We start from the raw sequence: 16517 nt of genomic DNA on the forward strand, positions 1-16517 counted from the left end.
GTGGCTGAATGACTCCACAGGCACCACTTTTATGTGGTCTTCCTGTTTTTCCACTCATTTTGGCCACCACCTCTACTCTTTCATGTTTTGGAGTGCCTTGCTGGATGTTTTTCTGGCTAAATTTCCCCAGGGATACATCCCCAAGCCCAGTGAAAAGTGAGGGAGGTAAGCTTTCCATGGGCAAAACCCAAAAGATGTGAAACACTGAGGAAAAACTGTATTGAAGGCTGATCCCAACCTGGAAAGGGAATTTTGTCTGGTAGCAGCAGCTTGGCTTAGGCAGAGCCTTTTTTTGTGGCATCTCAAGAGACACAATCTGAAGGACAACACTCAGTTTTTATTGTAATTCTGATTTTTTCTTTGCTAGAAGCAAAGGACCAGAGACTACACCTACAGAATCAGGCAGCACAGAGTGATTTATTCCTTTGCAATAAATGAGTTAATTCCAATTAATTGTCACAAAATCCTCTTTGGAGACAAACTGCTGAGCCCTGTTTTGATGCTTTCATGCTGGAAAACACTTCTTTCAAGAAGACTCTCCTTGTCTCCAGCACAGACAGGGGAGATTTCCTTCATCCCTTGGATTTGGCCAGGAATTGCTGTTTTATAGAAGGAAGAAAAAAATGCCAACCCAAGTGTGGTGGCAAGTGCTTACAGAGGAGTTTTCCAGGCCCTCCTACTATGGATGGAAAGGGACACCCGCTGTGCTCCAGTGGCCCTTCTTGGTTGCAAATGGCCCTTCAGGTTCCTGAAGCTGTGACTGCTCAGAGGGTCCTCTCAGAGATCCTGGATGGACAACATCCAAACCAGAGTGGGAATGTCAAAGGCCTGACCTTGGCGTGGGAACTCTGCAGTGCTGGAGAAATCCGTGAACAATCAGGGATGTGGGCAGCCTGCACTTATTCCTGGGGAATGAGAATCCAAAGAGGAGCCAGCTGAAATCCTGCCATCCCATCTGGCAGAGGCAGCACAAACCCATCCCTGACATTTATGAATATGCAGATTGGGCAGATGCATCTCCCCACGGCTGGGGAAGGGGTGACCACATCCTGCCATTGGTGTGACGCCGGCACAGTCCTGTCATTCCACGCTGGATTTCCAGCACCCAGCAAGTTCAGCATCAAGCCCTGCAGCTGTGGGACTGTGGTGTGAAGGAATGCACGCTGCCCATGACATTCCAAAGGCTGAGCCTCAGTGTCTGCCGCTCCTGATTTCCATTAAATATAGTCTTTTTGCTGCAGCCACCAAGATGTAATATCCTGGGCATGTGTAGGAGCATCTTCATTCCCTGCTGACCAGGCTGGAACTCACTGCAAACTGGAAGAGCTCCTTGTCCTAAAGATCCTACAGATACCTGCTGCTGCTGCAGAGACTTCACCCTGTCCCCTCTTTCAATGGTGGTTCAGACATTTCAGATCTGAGGGTCCAACATCCCACCCAGAGACATTTTCACAAGTCTCAGATGTTCAAAATGCTTTGGGTGATTGTTGGTGTGATTGCCAGATATCCAGTGGCCTCCAAAATGACCCTCTTTTGCATCCACTAAGATCTTGGCTTTTAGGGGTTCTTGCTGATTCTATCTTTCTCTAATTTACTCTTTAGCAGCTGCCAGAGGCCCTAAAAACTCCATAACCACCACCTTTCCTTTCAATTTTATTACACTGAGATTCATTCACACCATTTGAATGTTTGGGTTTTTTTTTTAATAATCCTTTTCCACTCTTTGCTCTGGTCCATCCTTTCATTCCCACCATCCCAGCTTGCCTGGATAATTTTCATGATCCTGCTGTTTGCTTTGCCTCTCCTGTTTGGGGTATGAGCCCGGTGTGTGTGGCTCTTGTGAGACAGGCTTGGATGCTAAAACCTTGGCCCACAGCACTTCGAAGCCTTTACTTTTTTCCCTTTGGTTGTGTTCCAAGGTGCTGTCTGTGCCTTCCTCATGGCATTTATGCAGCTGGGGTGTAAATCAAGTCCAGGCCTTGCTTTGATCCTGGAATTACTCCTCTCCACTGACCCTGCTGTGGGAAGCAGGCTGCTGAAATGCAACCAGTTCCCCATGGCCTTTGTTTCTTGGCCTCCACACCAGAAAGTTCAGGTGCATAAAACCCACAGCAAAGCATCACTTGCATCAATTTCTCCTTGTTCACAAGGGACCTGGCATCTCCCTGCTTTCTTTGGAATCAAGGTTGATTTTTGCTATTCCTCAAGGAACTGTCCAGCTTAAATCTAAGCCATGTTTGGGGTTAGAGACAGATTTGCTTCTCTGCAGTCCCTTTTCCAAGGGGAGACAGGCTGCTTGCAGCAGTAGAGCGACTCTGGAGGCTGTTTTTGCTGGGGGAGGCTTGGGACAAGCTGGAAGGGTCATTCATTCAGCCACTAGGCCTGATTGGCTTTAATTAGGATGAGAAATAGCAGTGCAGACTCATAATATCTGTCAGGGAGCAAAGGAAATCATTCTGCTCCTTCAGAATTGAGCTCAGTCATTAGGAGATGTCAGTAACAAGGGGCCCAAATAAATGGTGAGAGGAGGTTCAGGGTGCCAGGGTGTCTCTTTTATCTTTCCTTCCTTCTGTCCTGTGTCCTATCTCTCTGTGCATCCATCCATCCATGCTCACTGACTGCTTCTGGGATACTCAGTCCCAAATTTTCTTTGTCACCTTCCTTGCTCTGGGCAGCTGGCACAGCCATCCAAGCTCCACATCTCCTCCTTCATGCCCAGCCCCACTTTCTCCTCCCAGCCTAAACAAGTCTGTGGGAAGCCTCTGGGATTTGCTGCACGTGGAGATTTTGTGTGCTCTTGTGGTTTGTGAGATTTCCTGAAGAGGATGCAAATCAGAGCAGATGAAGGTGGGTGGGTATAGCCAGGGATGGGTGGTGGGAATGGAGCAGGGTTTGTGAGAAGTCCCAAATATGGGACTAATTTAAGTTCTCTCTGAAGCAAACTCAAAAAAATGGGTATTGGAAAACTAGTTAGAGGTTGGGTTTTTTTTAATTGAATCTCGCAGAGGAAAGTCCCATGATTTTTGGCTAAAAAACCATAGTATTTGAGACCTTTCTATTCCAGTTAAAAGCCATATAAAAACAAGGTGTATGCAAATTCCAGGATGTTTGTCTTTCCCTTCAGGATGGCAGGGGGGTGACTGCCTTGTCCCTCCCCTCCAGCCAGCAACCAGTCAGTGCTGGGAAGGTTTGGAGGAGTTGGCGTGTCCAGTTCCTTCATTCCTCAAGTCCTGCTCTCAGGCAACAGTGATGGCAAATAATACTATTTCACAAACTCTTCCATGATCCAAACTGCTGAATATAAAGCTCCTGGCAGGGACTCTCTGAATCATTCCTCTCCCTCCTCTGCTTTCCCTTTTTGGATGGCAATAAAGACTCCTGCCACCACACTGAAGCTTCATTAACCTTTATTAATTTTCTCAGGGTTCCGGGGTCAAATTTGTCACCATTTCATCTCTTGGCAGTTCATACTTCTTGAAAAGATGTCTGATTGTTTTACCTCCTTGGGGGGAAAAGGTCCTCTGTCTGGTACTTGCTGTTTGGAAACAAATTGGCTGCCAGCTCTCAGATTACTGGGGCTCAGCTCTGCTCTCTGCTGTTCCATGTGACTCCAGTGGAGTCAGTTGAGCTCTCCTGATTTACAGCAGGCACTGCTGGTGGGTGGGATCTGGTTGTTGTTTCTCTCTTTGCTCGGGAGGGCACGTGTCAGGATTGCAACACACCCAATAACGTGGAGAACGGGAATTTTAGTTTCCCCTGTAGCAAATTCAGGGCTGATCCACACGGGATGAAAATGGAAAGCTGGCAGAGTATGGCTTTGGAAGAACAGGGGTGAGAGCTGTCTGTTAGGAGTCAAATGCCTTTGATTCACATTATTTACCTTCTGAACTCAACACCGTGGTCTCCGTGGGAGATTTCCAGATAGGACACAAGGGTCAGGAGTTCCTCTCTTCCACTGAGCTGGAAAGATTCCCAGCCACAGCTCTGTTGGGACTTTGTTGATGCCAGACTTTCATCTCTCCTTGTTGCTGGTGACAGGGTATAGAGTCTGACAAAGAGACATCCTTTTGAGTTATCCCTTTCCTTTTCACCTGTCCTCACCTGCCTGCTCCACTCAGCATTTTCTGGTCCCTCTGCAGAGCATTTCTGATTCCTCTACAGAGCATTTCTGAGTAGATCTTTGCTGCAAGACAGAATTTTCCACCACAAATTACTGCCAGTCACCACCATAAACCTCAGAGCACTACTGGGGATGGTGGGATTCAGTGCCAGCACGTCTGAAGAGGATAAATCCTCCACAAGTGCAGCAAGGAGTACAGGCACCCTAGAAAATCATTGCAATTAAAGACCAGACATAAGGGATCATACTCTGCATGGTCCCGAGTCTCATTGAGAAAGAAGAGGTTGAGCTGCCACCCAGCCTGAGTCTCTCAGGCTGGCTTGGTGCTAAATTTCGGGAATTACTGGTGGCCAGGGGTGTTGGGGTTGGCAAACAGGTGGTGGTGGCAGGTGGCTGTTGTTTATACGTGTAACCTTTGTAGTGAAAGATCTTGCAGAGTGAACCAAGGTGTATTTACATGACCCATTACCTTGCCATAGCCAATGGACGCTATAATTCCAGAAGCCAATCGCTGAGGTCCACAGATAACAGAAAGCGAGAGGACCCTGACGAACTGCAGCACTACGGGTACCCTGCACCTCAAATAGGTAAGCTCTGACTCCCCCAGCAGCCCCTGGAGCTGGCACTGCCTGCTCCCTGCACTCCCTGGCTCACTGACTCTCTCCACTGTTTCAATGACCCCTCTAACCATCACTTTTCCCCCCAGGTTACTGTGGGGGAGTCTTTCCCCCGAACAAACACTCATCACCCAGTTTGTTCCCATCCCATCGCCCTGCAGGGTTTTGTGTTGGTGCCATCAGCCAGAGAAAGCAGAAAGGGTTAGACACAAAGCCCCAACAAGGCCATACATCTCACAGACTGCTCCTCGTCCCGCTGCCTGAGCCACACACATCTGAGCCACCGCTTTGTGTGAACTATCTAAGCAGCCATGGTTCATGAAGCCAAAGCTGACCTTACTGCAATGCAGCCTCTTCGCTGATGTCCTTGTCATGCCTTCACACTGAGCATAGGAGAGGGCAAGCAGGGCTTGGTGAGGAGAGAACAGGACTGATTTCCTCTGTCACTGGGCCTTTAGTGCTGTGCAAGGACTTGTAAGCTCTGCAGCAGGACCTTCCACCCTTCTGCAACAGAAGGGGAATAATATGTAGTAGTCTCAGAGGGTGTGGTATGGGAAGATGGGAATGAACTGGACCTGGGTTTATGCCAGCTCCAATCTGGCATAAACAGTGTTCAATCTGGCATAAACCCCTGACAGTGTTCAAGGCCTGGTTGGATGGGGTTTAGAGCAACCTGGTCGAGTGGAAAGTGTCCCTGCCCAGGGCAGGGGGCTTGGAACGAGATGATCTTGAAGGTCCCTTCCAAGCCAAACTGGTTAATGATTCTATGATTCAATCTGGAAAGGTTTTGTGCTCTCCCTTCATGGCTTCATTCTCTGGCAGAGTCATCATGGGTCTTGGGTAAAGCAAGGTGTGCTGAACCTGGCCACAGGTCATAATCATTGCCCAGTGACCTTGCAAGCATTTTGTGCTCTAGAAAGGCTTCAGAGAAGTGATTTCATTATAAGTGAGAGTGGGTCTTATTCTGGTGTAGGTCAGCTGTGCTCCATCCAACCCAACAGGACTTTGCTGTGTCAGGAGTCTGTGTGGGGTGGAGGCTCTGGGTGTGATCAGGCAATTTTTGGGGTTGTGGCTTTCAACACAAGGCAAGGGATGGTCTGAATTTTCTTTCTACCCTACACAGAAACTGCTCCCCCCAGTGGGAGCAGCTCCACTGTCTGGAGGATCTGTGGCAGCTGGCAAAAGGCTGCAGGAGAGGGAGGACGTTTGCACCACTATAATCTGGTGAATCTCAGCTTAATCTCTCAGTCACACTTGGAGGAAGGGAGGGCACTCCAAGGCAGGTCCTGTGATGTCCCTTGTTGTTCCTACTCTGTCTGGTCTCAGGTGCTTCCTCAGAGCTCTGTTCCAGCCTGTAGCTCTGCCATCAGCTTCATAGCTTGGCATTTCTTCCTGCTGTGCAGCTGGATGCTGGATCTGGGCTCAGTGACATCCCTGTTAACTTCCTGCCATGGTGGGCACTGCTGGAGCATGGCTGGCTTAGGTTGTGCTGTCCCTGAATGCAGCATGAGCTGGGAGATGTGCATTGTCCTGCTGCAAAGCTTCCCACATTCCTATCACTGTCTCAGGAGCACCAGCTACAGCCAAGCTGTTCCAGGAAATCAGAATGGAGATGTAGAAACCAGTCAGAAGGTACAGTCCAGCAAGGGATTAGAGGGAATCTTTAGCTGGGGATGCCAAGGCAAAGCCCACACTTTCCCTGGCTGTGGGCACAGTTTGTAGGGGATAAGTCACGTCACTTCAGCTCAAGACCTAGAAAAATAGGAAATACAAAAAACATGCCAACCATAAAGGACTAGGGACAAGGGGACAGCAATGCCCAGTTGAAGAGCAGCATTTTCTCCTGCCAGCCCTTCATCTCCCTGGTGCCCAGGTCCTGCTGGCCCACAGGCTCTGGCACAGCCATGGTGCTGCTCCTGCCCACGTGTCTCTCCCAGCAATAGCACAAGAGCGAGATCCAGCTCAGCAGGTCCCTGGCACGGGCCCTCCCAGCTCAGACTGCTTCCAGGAGGACTTTGCCAGCAGCAGGATGTGAGCAGAGAGGTGTCTTGCACAGCGAGAGATGTCAGATTGACAGACAAGGCCATGGCAAAGAGGGATCCTGGCAGAGGGATGACAGGGATGTGCTGTTCCATTAGTGCCCAGGGAAGGAGTGTCATGGAGAAGCTGCAGGCACTGATGGGGACACAGAGCCAGCTGAGCTCAGTTACTCTCAGGGATGGCTAGGAGCTGGAAAGGATCCTGGATTGTAGTGGTACATCCCTGTGGAGTGACATCCAGTGTGTCTCATTCTGCGGCACCTGCTGGACCCTCTCCAGCTGCTGCAGCTGGATCTGTGGGAGCAACAAGGGCCATCTCCCCGCTTCAGGTGGGGCACTCACCCCTGTAAAATCCTTTGGGATGCTCCTGGTCATCCCCAAGCTAGTCTGGAGCATTACAGGACTAATCAAAGGTCAACCCAGCAGGGGCAGCTTTCTCAGGCACATCATGATGGAGGGCAGAGCGTGGCCCCTTCTCCTCTGGGGGCAGAGATAAATTTGGTTGAGTGCATCAGGGGGGTTGGAGCACCACTGCTCTGGAGCCAGGCTGAAAGAGCTGTGACTGTTCAGCCTGTAGAAAAAAAGGGTCTGGAGAGACCTTAGAGCCCCTTCCAGTGCCTGAAGGGGCTCCAGGAGAACGGTAGAGGGACTTTGGATAAGTGCATGGAGTGATAGGACAAGGAGCAATGTTTTAAGCTGAAGGAGGATATATTTAGATTGGATATTAGCAAAAAATCTTCACTATGAGAGGGAGTGAGACACTGGAACAGGTTTCCTAGAGAAACTGTGGCTGCCCCATCCCTGGAAGTGTCTAAGGCCGGGTTGGACAGGGCTTGGAGCAACCTGGTCTAGCAGAAGGTGTCCTTGCCCATGGCGGGGGGTTGGAGTGAGATGATCTCTTAGGTCCCTTCCAACCATATAATTCCATGATTCTACAATCTCTGGCAGGTCTATTATAAGACAGCACTGAGTTGTACTAGGTGGCTTTCAAGACCAATGAGCATGGTAGACTTCTTGCCATTACACCAAAATACAGAGCCAGAATCCACTTCTGAGATGAATAATTGGAATATGTTTTGCCCAGTAATTTGTATTTGCTGCCATCTGACCCACAGGAGTGCAGAAATTCTTCTCATCCACAGTTTTGATGATGGGCAATATTCTGCTCCTCTTGAGTGGAGAATGAGAGATCTTGTCTCATGCCTGAGAGAGTCCAGAACTGGGTCTCACATGGTTTGAGCATTAGTTAAATTTCTGCAAGGCTTGAGACTTAGTCTGGGTATAATGACCCAGTAGACTGAGATAAATTGCTTAGTTCAAAATGACACCAAACCCAGGGAGTAACCAGCACTTAGAAAGTAAACTGTATTATGGGTTTAAAAGCCAGGGATTGGTGCAATGCAAGAGATGGTAATTGAGGAGATTTGCCTCTAAGCACAGTTATTTCTGCTGTGAAAGGGCAAAAGCCAGAAGTAATAAAGAAAAGAAAGAGTCAGGAGAGGTGGAATTCGGTTCAAAGGTGCCATTCACTCGTCCACTGAGACAGTAATTCTTGTCTGAATATGGTGTTTACAAAACCCCACCCAGGTCTGAGTGGGAGGTGGTGGGATGGAGTGGGGACGTGATGGGATGGTTGGGATGATGGGCTCTCCAAGCCATGAGCTGCTGATGGAGGAGGCCTTTGTGTCTCTGCAGGCTCCCTCTGTCCCACCTCTGGCCTCCCAGAAAGACTTTGGAGCACAGAATGGGAGTGTTTCCCTACCAAAATCCCCCAGCTCCTTGTCATTAAGGGACTGGGTGCTCTGGGTGCTCTGGGTGCAGGTCCTGGGGAGGTTGCTCAAGGCTGAGGAAGGGTGTTCAACAAGAATTGTAAGGACATTGCCTGTCCATGCAGCGCCCAAGCAGGCAGGGTAGCAGGAATGGTTGGGATCTGTGGGCTGAGAAGGGATCTCCTGGAGTCTGGGCCACTCTGAATGGGAAGTGTTGAAATGATGGTACCACAAAGGAAATTTGCTCATGATGAACTTGGAGCACCCCAGGACTGTCTGTCTGACAGAGCTGGTTCAGTTCCTTACCGGAAAGGTAGGAAAATACCATGGAAATGCAGATCTTTGTATATCAGGAGATCTAATATCTGAGAAACAGGATATGGGAGAGATGGTTTCTTGAAGCCCCAAAGCTTTAAAACACACACTGTCTCCCACACATCCCAGATAAAGACCAGTGGTCCATAACATCCCTCTAACTGGAAACAACTGGGCAGATTAATGGAACAAAACACAAAAGCAGAACAGTATTGAGCAACTTTGGCTTAATGAACAACAAATCTCATTATTATCATTACAGTGGCATAGATGAGGTAGGGAAAGACTCATCCTCACCTCCACCTCTTTCTATGTCCAGCCAATAAATGAAGGAATAAAAGTCTGTCCATTTTACAGGAAAGTCAGGTCTTCCTCTACACTTTCCCCCCTCAACAGGCAGGTATTAGTTCCCCAGGTTGCAATTAGTGGGCATATTTTTAATTCCCAACAGCCTGAATGACAGGAGATATTCAAAGCACACATGCTGAAAAACATGACACAAACCAAACAACGTAGATAACTACCCAAAATCCCAATGAGTATCTCGATGAGGGACACAAACACTTGAAATCCTGCATAAAATTCCATAGCACATGGAAAACATTAGTAAATAAAGACACCACCTTGAGGAAAAAGCCAGACATGCACAGCTTTAGGCAGCATTGGGCAGTTTGGTGGTCTCCAACCCTTACAGTCCCCATCACAGCTCTGTCCTGACGCTGCTTTTCATGCAGATGGTTTATAACTCTCACTGAGATCTCAGGCTGAGATCTCCAACTGTAGAGCCTCTTTCATGCTCCACGTTGCAGCTGGTCTGTTTAATACAGAATCTGAGGCCCAATTTTCTCTGGGAATGGGGTGGTGGTGTGGGACAACACATCCAAGTGCTGGGTGCAGCCCAGGCTGTGCTGTACGACCCCTGAAGTCCTGCTTACCTGTTTCACCCAGCGCTGTGACACTTTTATCATCCATAGTCTGCCAGATGCATCTGTTTGGGGTGTGACACAGTGTGGTCTGATGCTCTGAGGAACTTGTTGCTAGGAGGGGATGCCCCTCTGTGACGCATCAGAGATGTGCTGCTGTTTATTTGTGCCATATGCCTGTGTGCTATATATACCAAATGTTACATTCCAGGTTTATCATGTGTAATTATTAGTAATCCATGAAAAAGCTGAGAACCCAAACAATGCATGGCTTAATTAAATGAGACAGAGCCAGCTTTTGTTTTCGTGTGGGGAAGAAAGGCATTTTGTCAAGGGTAGATTCGTGCCTATGAAAATTAATGGAAAACTGTCCTTTCCCAGCCCATGTAACACTTTTGGTGAATTATCTGGATGTTGTGGCCTGCTGAAGCACCCCCAGCAGGGATATTAGTGACAAAGGGACTATATCTCATTGCTTTTCACTCTCATTTTTTGCTCATTGGGGTATTTTTACTTTCCTTTCCAATGCTGCCCCAACAGGTAAGCAGTTGACAGGGACAGTGTGATGCCCTGGAAGAGTCAACCTTGTCCTTTGTCACGTGCTCAGAGCAGGTCTCCACAGGCAAAGGAGATGCTGAGAACATTCTGTGGGGCTCCTCCAGCTGACCCTTCTCAGGAACAGTCATCTTCTCCTTTGTCTGCTCCTCCTCTGCCAATCCGCATTGGCAGGGGCTGTGAGAGGGCAGGGAAAGGAGTTAAATCCTTAAAACTGATCAATTTATGGACACATTTGCTATATCTGACTAATCATTATTGCTTAATTAGTACTTTCTGTCAGTAGGGTGTTACATATCCCACATGGTTCTGCAGTGGCTACTCCACCTCGTTATCAGTGGTGGAGCTTGTCCTGCTCAGTGCCTTGATGCTTCCACAACATCCTTAAACTGATCAATTTATGGACACATTTACTGTATCTGACTAATCACTGTTGCTTAATTAGTGCTCTCTCTCAGTAGGTGTTACACATCCCATGTGGTTCCTCAGTGGCTACTCCACCTTGTTATCAGTGGTGGAGCTTGTCCTGCCTTTGATGCTTCCACAACACCCTTCCCTAATTTCTTGTGTGTTTGTGTGCTATAGCTCTACACAGCACCCCCCAAAAAACCCCTTTCGCCCATTCTCAACCCTCACCTTTTCTCACCAACCCCCTTACCCCCATTTCTCACACCACCCGTAGGACACGTTGCGCAGCACCGCAGACCTCCGACAGCCGGTGAAGTGCAGCTTGGGAATCTCTGCCCTGGAGATCCAGGTGCCAAGGATCCTCACCTTCTGCTCCAACCCCAACAGGTGACCCTGCAGCAGAGGAGTGGTCCCCCTGGAGCGTGTGCTCGACCACCTGCGGGGAGGGCTGGCAGACCAGGACCAGGTTCTGCGTGTCGTCTTCCTACAGCACCCAGTGCAGTGGCCCCCTCCGGGAGCAGAGACAGTGCAACAACTCTGCCGTGTGCCCAGGTATCCGTGGGCACCAGGGGAAGGGAGATGCGTGGGGGATTGGCTGCCTGTGGTGTCTCCACTGTGATACTGCTGGAAAACACTGGCACAAGGAAGTTGCGGCCACCACGTCCCTGGCCAGGGTTGGACAGGGCTTTGAGCAACCTGGTCCAGTGGAAGGTGTTGCTGTTCGTGGCAGAGGGTTGGACTAGATGATCTTTTAGGTCCCTTCAAGTCCAAACCATTCTATGATTCTTGATGGAAGATGTTTTTTGTTCCCTCTTCCTTCTCTTTGTACCTTAAAGCCTCACACAGAGACCCTTGTTAGACCAAGCACCGTGAGATGGGCACCTGTTTTCCCTGCTATGGAAAATTCCATGCTGTCTAAAATCCAGGAACATGAGACACCTCAAAGGCAGGTGTCCTTTGGGGTATTTCCAATGGGGAGCAGACTGGGAAAGATCTCATCCATGAGAGTGATTACCCACAGGAAATGTGCCTCTCCCACCTTAGATATCAGCTTTTCAGGGTGAGCTTAAAAAACCTGAACAAAATATCAGTGAGACCCTTCCCTTGCCTCCATAGTGCTTTAACTTTCCTCCCCTTTTTGTTTTGTTTTGGGAAAGAGAAGCACGAGGTGACTCAGTTGCTCAGATTCCAACACTGGACATTAGCAACAACCAGTGCAAAATCAGCATGAAACACTCAGGATGCTGGTAGGTGATGAACTGAGAAATCCATCACCTCTGTTTTCATGGTCCTTCTCCCACAATTTTGATGGAATAGTATGTTCTGGGGAGACTGGAGGCTACGAGAAAGATGGAGAGAGACTTTTTACAAGAGCATGTAGTAAGAGGATAAGGGGGAATGGCTTTAAACTGAGAGTATGTTTAGATTGGGGGGCCTCTGGTGGTCTAGTGGTTAGAGTGCCTGACTCTCACCTCTGCGACCCGGGTTCGATTCCCGGCCCCCTGGGCAGGTGGAGCTCGTCAGCCGTGGAAGGCAATCCACCTAAGAGAAGGTCACTCTAAACAAACCTACATCCTGGGGACAAACCTACATCCTGGGGACCTCACTGCCACTGTCCAAGCTTTGCTCGGCCCCGGCAGATGAACCTCAGGACTAAAGGGTGGGCTCAGTTCAGCGCACGCTGTGTCTCACCTAAAAATCCACTGCGCAGGCTGGAAGGGTTAATGACCTTTCCCAAAAATCTTCGCTGGCGAAGACTGGCCATTATATATATATTATTTATGTTTAGATTGGATATTAGGAAGAAATTCTTCCCTGGGAGGGTGGTGAGGCCCTGGCACAGGTTGCCCAGAGAAGCTGTGGCTGCCCCATCCCTGGAAGTGTCCAAGGCCAAATTGGATGAGACTTGGAGCAGACTGGGATAGTGGAAAATGTCCCTGCTCATGTCAGGGGGTTGGAGCAAGACAGTTTTTAAGGTCCCTTCCAACCCAGACCATTCTACTATTCTATGATTCTATGATTATTTGGAAGATTTATGCTGTTAAATTGTGTTATTCATGTCTTCTGACCAGCAACATCAGTGTTCAAAAGCAATTCTACAGTGGTGAAACCACCACCTGGGGTGAAAACACCATCCATGTTCTTTCCTGTATTTCCTTCTCTAGTTATCCCTTATCATGCTCAAGGCCTGGTGACAATTAGCTTGGAACACCCTTTCCTGGCACTGGGGCATCAGTCACTGTTGGCAACTGATGAAGGACTGGGAAAGTACCTGTTTTTTTGGGTTTCTTCTTTTCCTGAAACGTTATTGATTTGGCATTTGCTTTTCCGGTAAAGCTGGAAGGGATGAAATCCCTCCAGAAAGCTCAGTGCATTCTTATAACATTTGGTCTCAAGAGATTACAGTGACTAAACTTCCATAAATATCTTGGCCAGATTAGATTAGATTAGATTGGAGAAGATTAGATTAATATAAATTAACAGGCTAATTAGATTAGATTAATACAGGCTAGATTTCTAATTCCAGTGATGGTTTGAGCACTGTTGGAGCTTGTTGCCCATTCCATTTTACTCTTCCAAGTATCCGTAGCTTTGCCCCTGTGGTGTCACTGACCTATGACAGTAATCAAGGCTACAGCTTTCCTAAAAGATTGAAAATGTTGTAGCCTTTGACAATTCAGTGAGAAAATGTGTTGAGGGACAGAAATAAGGGTAAGAAGTGAAAAAGTGATAGTGATGTTGCTTCCTTGTACCTCTCATATTTTACTCAAAAAAAAAGGATGTTTTAGCTCAAAAATCTAAAAAAAAATCAGAGTGAATTAAAACTGCATTGTGATCTATGTCAAAGACTGGAAAGTAACAGACACTTGGTGTCGATAAAAACCACGGCACAAAAATTACACGATGTTCCCCTTGCACAGTTTCGGGCTGGTTTGTTCTCGGCCTTCCCACACGTTCCGGGTGGGAAGATGCTGTGCCCTGTGGCGCTCGCTCGCTTTCCTCAGGCCCTCCCTTGGGAAAGGGAACTCACTCCTTCTGCTTCCCCCACAGTTCACGGCACCTGGGACGAGTGGTCTCCGTGGAGCTTGTGCTCCTCCACGTGTGGGAGAGGCTACAGGGACCGGACCCGAACCTGCAAACCCCCCCAGTTCGGGGGCAACCCCTGCGAGGGCCCCGAGAAGCAAACCAAGTTCTGCAACATCGCGCTTTGCCCAGGTAAGGACAGTGACAGATTAAAAGCCTCCCCCCTCCAGCAGGTCTCCCCGGCTCTGAAAACGCCCTCGCTCAGCCCGTCCAGCTCCATAGGCGACTCCAAGGAAATACTGCCCAGCCTGCACTGTCCCCAGGAGGATCCTCTCTAAGGAAAGGGCTCACTGAAGGAGCAGCCTAAAGGGGCTTTCTGGGGCTATTCAGCTCAGATTTGTTTTGGGTTCACTTTTGCCCTCTGTAATCTCTCCCAGAGGACACATTACATGGGTTGGATCTATTTCCGAGGCCATCTTAAGCTTCTCACCTGTTCTCTCCATTGAATGGTTTAAAGTTATTTTGCCTGTGCTTATTGTTGTGCTGGAATTAATTAATAGTTCTACTTGCTTGTAATATATGTGCATTAATTCACTGTGTATGCAAGTTTAATTCACTATATATGGCAGTTTTCTCTGTAGCTGATCCTGCTTTGGGTGGTGAGATGGACTAAAACTTCTGATAGCCTTCTATGCCAAATACTTTTAAGTACCTTTTCCCTGCCCCTAGATTTCAATTCCAGACGTCTCTCCCTGAGTTTTGCCTCAAAACACAAGAAAGAACCTCAAGGTGAAATTACTTTTACTGCCTGGAAATCCATTTGTGCTCCTGTGGCTTCCTTCCTCTGAACCAGACTGGCCCAGGGTTTACAACAGAGCACCCCTTAATTTAACTCTGGTTGTCCTGGTGAACACGATCTGAACACGAGGGACCTCCCCAAAATTCCCTCCCTCTCCCAGGGTAATGTCAACTGACATTTTTCCAGTTTAATGAGAATCATTATGAGACATTATTATGTCCCTGGAGGAGGAGAGGGATTGTGGGAGTGATGAGAACTTTGTGAAAACATTAGTGAGAAGCCTCCTGGCATTTCCCAACGAGTTTTCGCTCCAAGTAACTATCCTTGGATTTTTTGGCCGCTGCCCAGAAGACTCTACTTGGAATGAGAACATCCCAGACACCAAATCGACTCTGTCATAAGAAAGACAAATTGAAGAAGTCAGAGCTGGCACTGCTTGGGCAACAAAGCATACCCTGAGTTAACATTGATCCATAATTAATTTAAATACAAATAAATATGTGGAATGAAACAGCGGTGGAAAAGACAAGCAGCCCAAACTGTGAAGGCTTCAGCTCTAATTAATGCCACAAAGGCAATCAGGGGCCTGGCAGTGCCAAATGAGAGTGGCATCGGGGGAATCACTGAAGCACAACAATGGGTGTTTGTCACACCAGGCACTCACATTGCTCATTACCACCCTGCTCTGAGGATTTATTACCACAGCTGATGAAAATGCTCTGCTGCAGGGACAACGGAGCCCTTGTTCCTCAGGAGCAGTGGAAACCACAGGCTGAGCCCCAAGTCCTTCGAAGAGGGAGAAAAGGAGGAAGACAATGCCTGCCTCTGCACAGCCAGACTCCAAGGAACACATTTCTGATAGACTCCCACCATGGTGGGAACGGTCTTGGTTGTGGCTGGGATGGAAAACCTTCAGCATCTTGGCCAAGAGGCATCTTCCCATCCAGTGCAAGAGGCTGGTGGCCACCTCTGTTCCTCCATTATTTAAAACATCTCTGAAATTACAACCTGATTAAATTAGAAAAAAAAAAATGAAAGGAAGAAATAAATAAAAGGAAGAAAAAAGCAAAATGAAGAAATATATAAAAGGAAGGGAAAAAAAAGGAAATAAATAAAATTACCTATTCAATAAGTGTTTGGACGACACCCTGAGGCACATGGTGGGATTCTTGGGGTGTCCTGTGCCGGGCCAGTTGGACTCGATGATCCTGATGGGTTCCTTTAAACTCAGCATGTGCTACAGTTCTATGATTCTATCCCCCACTGAATGATCAAATTATGGGTTTAGCTCTTTTATTTTCCTACCTCCAAATGCTGGCACTTGTGGTAGCCCATTACCACTGCCACAGCAGCAGGGAGGCTGTTGGATCATTCAACCTTTTTTTTGGCAAATGTAGTTTTTGTTGATAAATGCACTTTTTTTTGTCAATGATACTTTTAATGTGATAAATACAATCTCAGTTTTCCAACACAGGGGAATGTTAATGAGGGGCAGACATTGTCATTATTAGGAAGGAATTCTTCCCTGGGAGAGTGGGAAGGCCCTGGCACAGGTTGCCCAGAGAAGCTGTGGCTGCCCCATCCCTGGAAGTGTTCAAGACCAGGCTGGATGGAGCTCTGAGCAACCTGGGATAGCAGAAGGTGTCCCTGCCCATGGCAGGAAGTTGGAATTGGATGATCTTTAAAGGTCGCTTCCAACTCAAACCATTTTTAGATTCTACGATCAGTTCATGGAAACTTAACAGTACTAACTTCAGGCAGAAAAGCCACTCTAATTTATACCTGGTAGGACCTTCTTTGTGGAGTTTTGGATCATTTCCAGAGAAATGATCAGACACCTCAACTTGCATTTCCCCTCTTTGGGATTGATAAGCACTGGCACGATGCCTTGAATTTGTGCACAATAAAAGCATCAATCTTGGATTGCTAAAAACGAGCACCTTTTGGA

At 48.0% G+C, this 16517-nt stretch overlaps 1 protein-coding gene across 12 annotated transcripts in view; it reads left to right on the plus strand.

Moving 5' to 3' along the window:
- Window positions 1-16517, plus strand: part of ADGRB1 (adhesion G protein-coupled receptor B1) — a 294127-nt gene that overhangs the window by 126275 nt on the left and 151335 nt on the right. For 11 of the 12 annotated variants that reach the window (XM_027724710.2, XM_027724713.2, XM_027724716.2 and 8 more), the window contains 3 exons: window positions 4600-4707; window positions 11134-11298; window positions 13798-13962. In XM_027724710.2, coding sequence (XP_027580511.1) covers window positions 4600-4707; window positions 11134-11298; window positions 13798-13962 — 438 coding nt within the window. The remainder of the gene's footprint in view (window positions 1-4599; window positions 4708-11133; window positions 11299-13797; window positions 13963-16517) is intronic. The other variant, XM_027724719.2, reaches the window with a different exon arrangement.

Source organism: Pipra filicauda, unplaced genomic scaffold (assembly GCF_003945595.2).
Source record: "Pipra filicauda isolate LSUMZ 115617 unplaced genomic scaffold, ASM394559v2 scaffold481_size456399_pilon, whole genome shotgun sequence".
NCBI lineage: Eukaryota > Metazoa > Chordata > Aves > Passeriformes > Pipridae > Pipra > Pipra filicauda.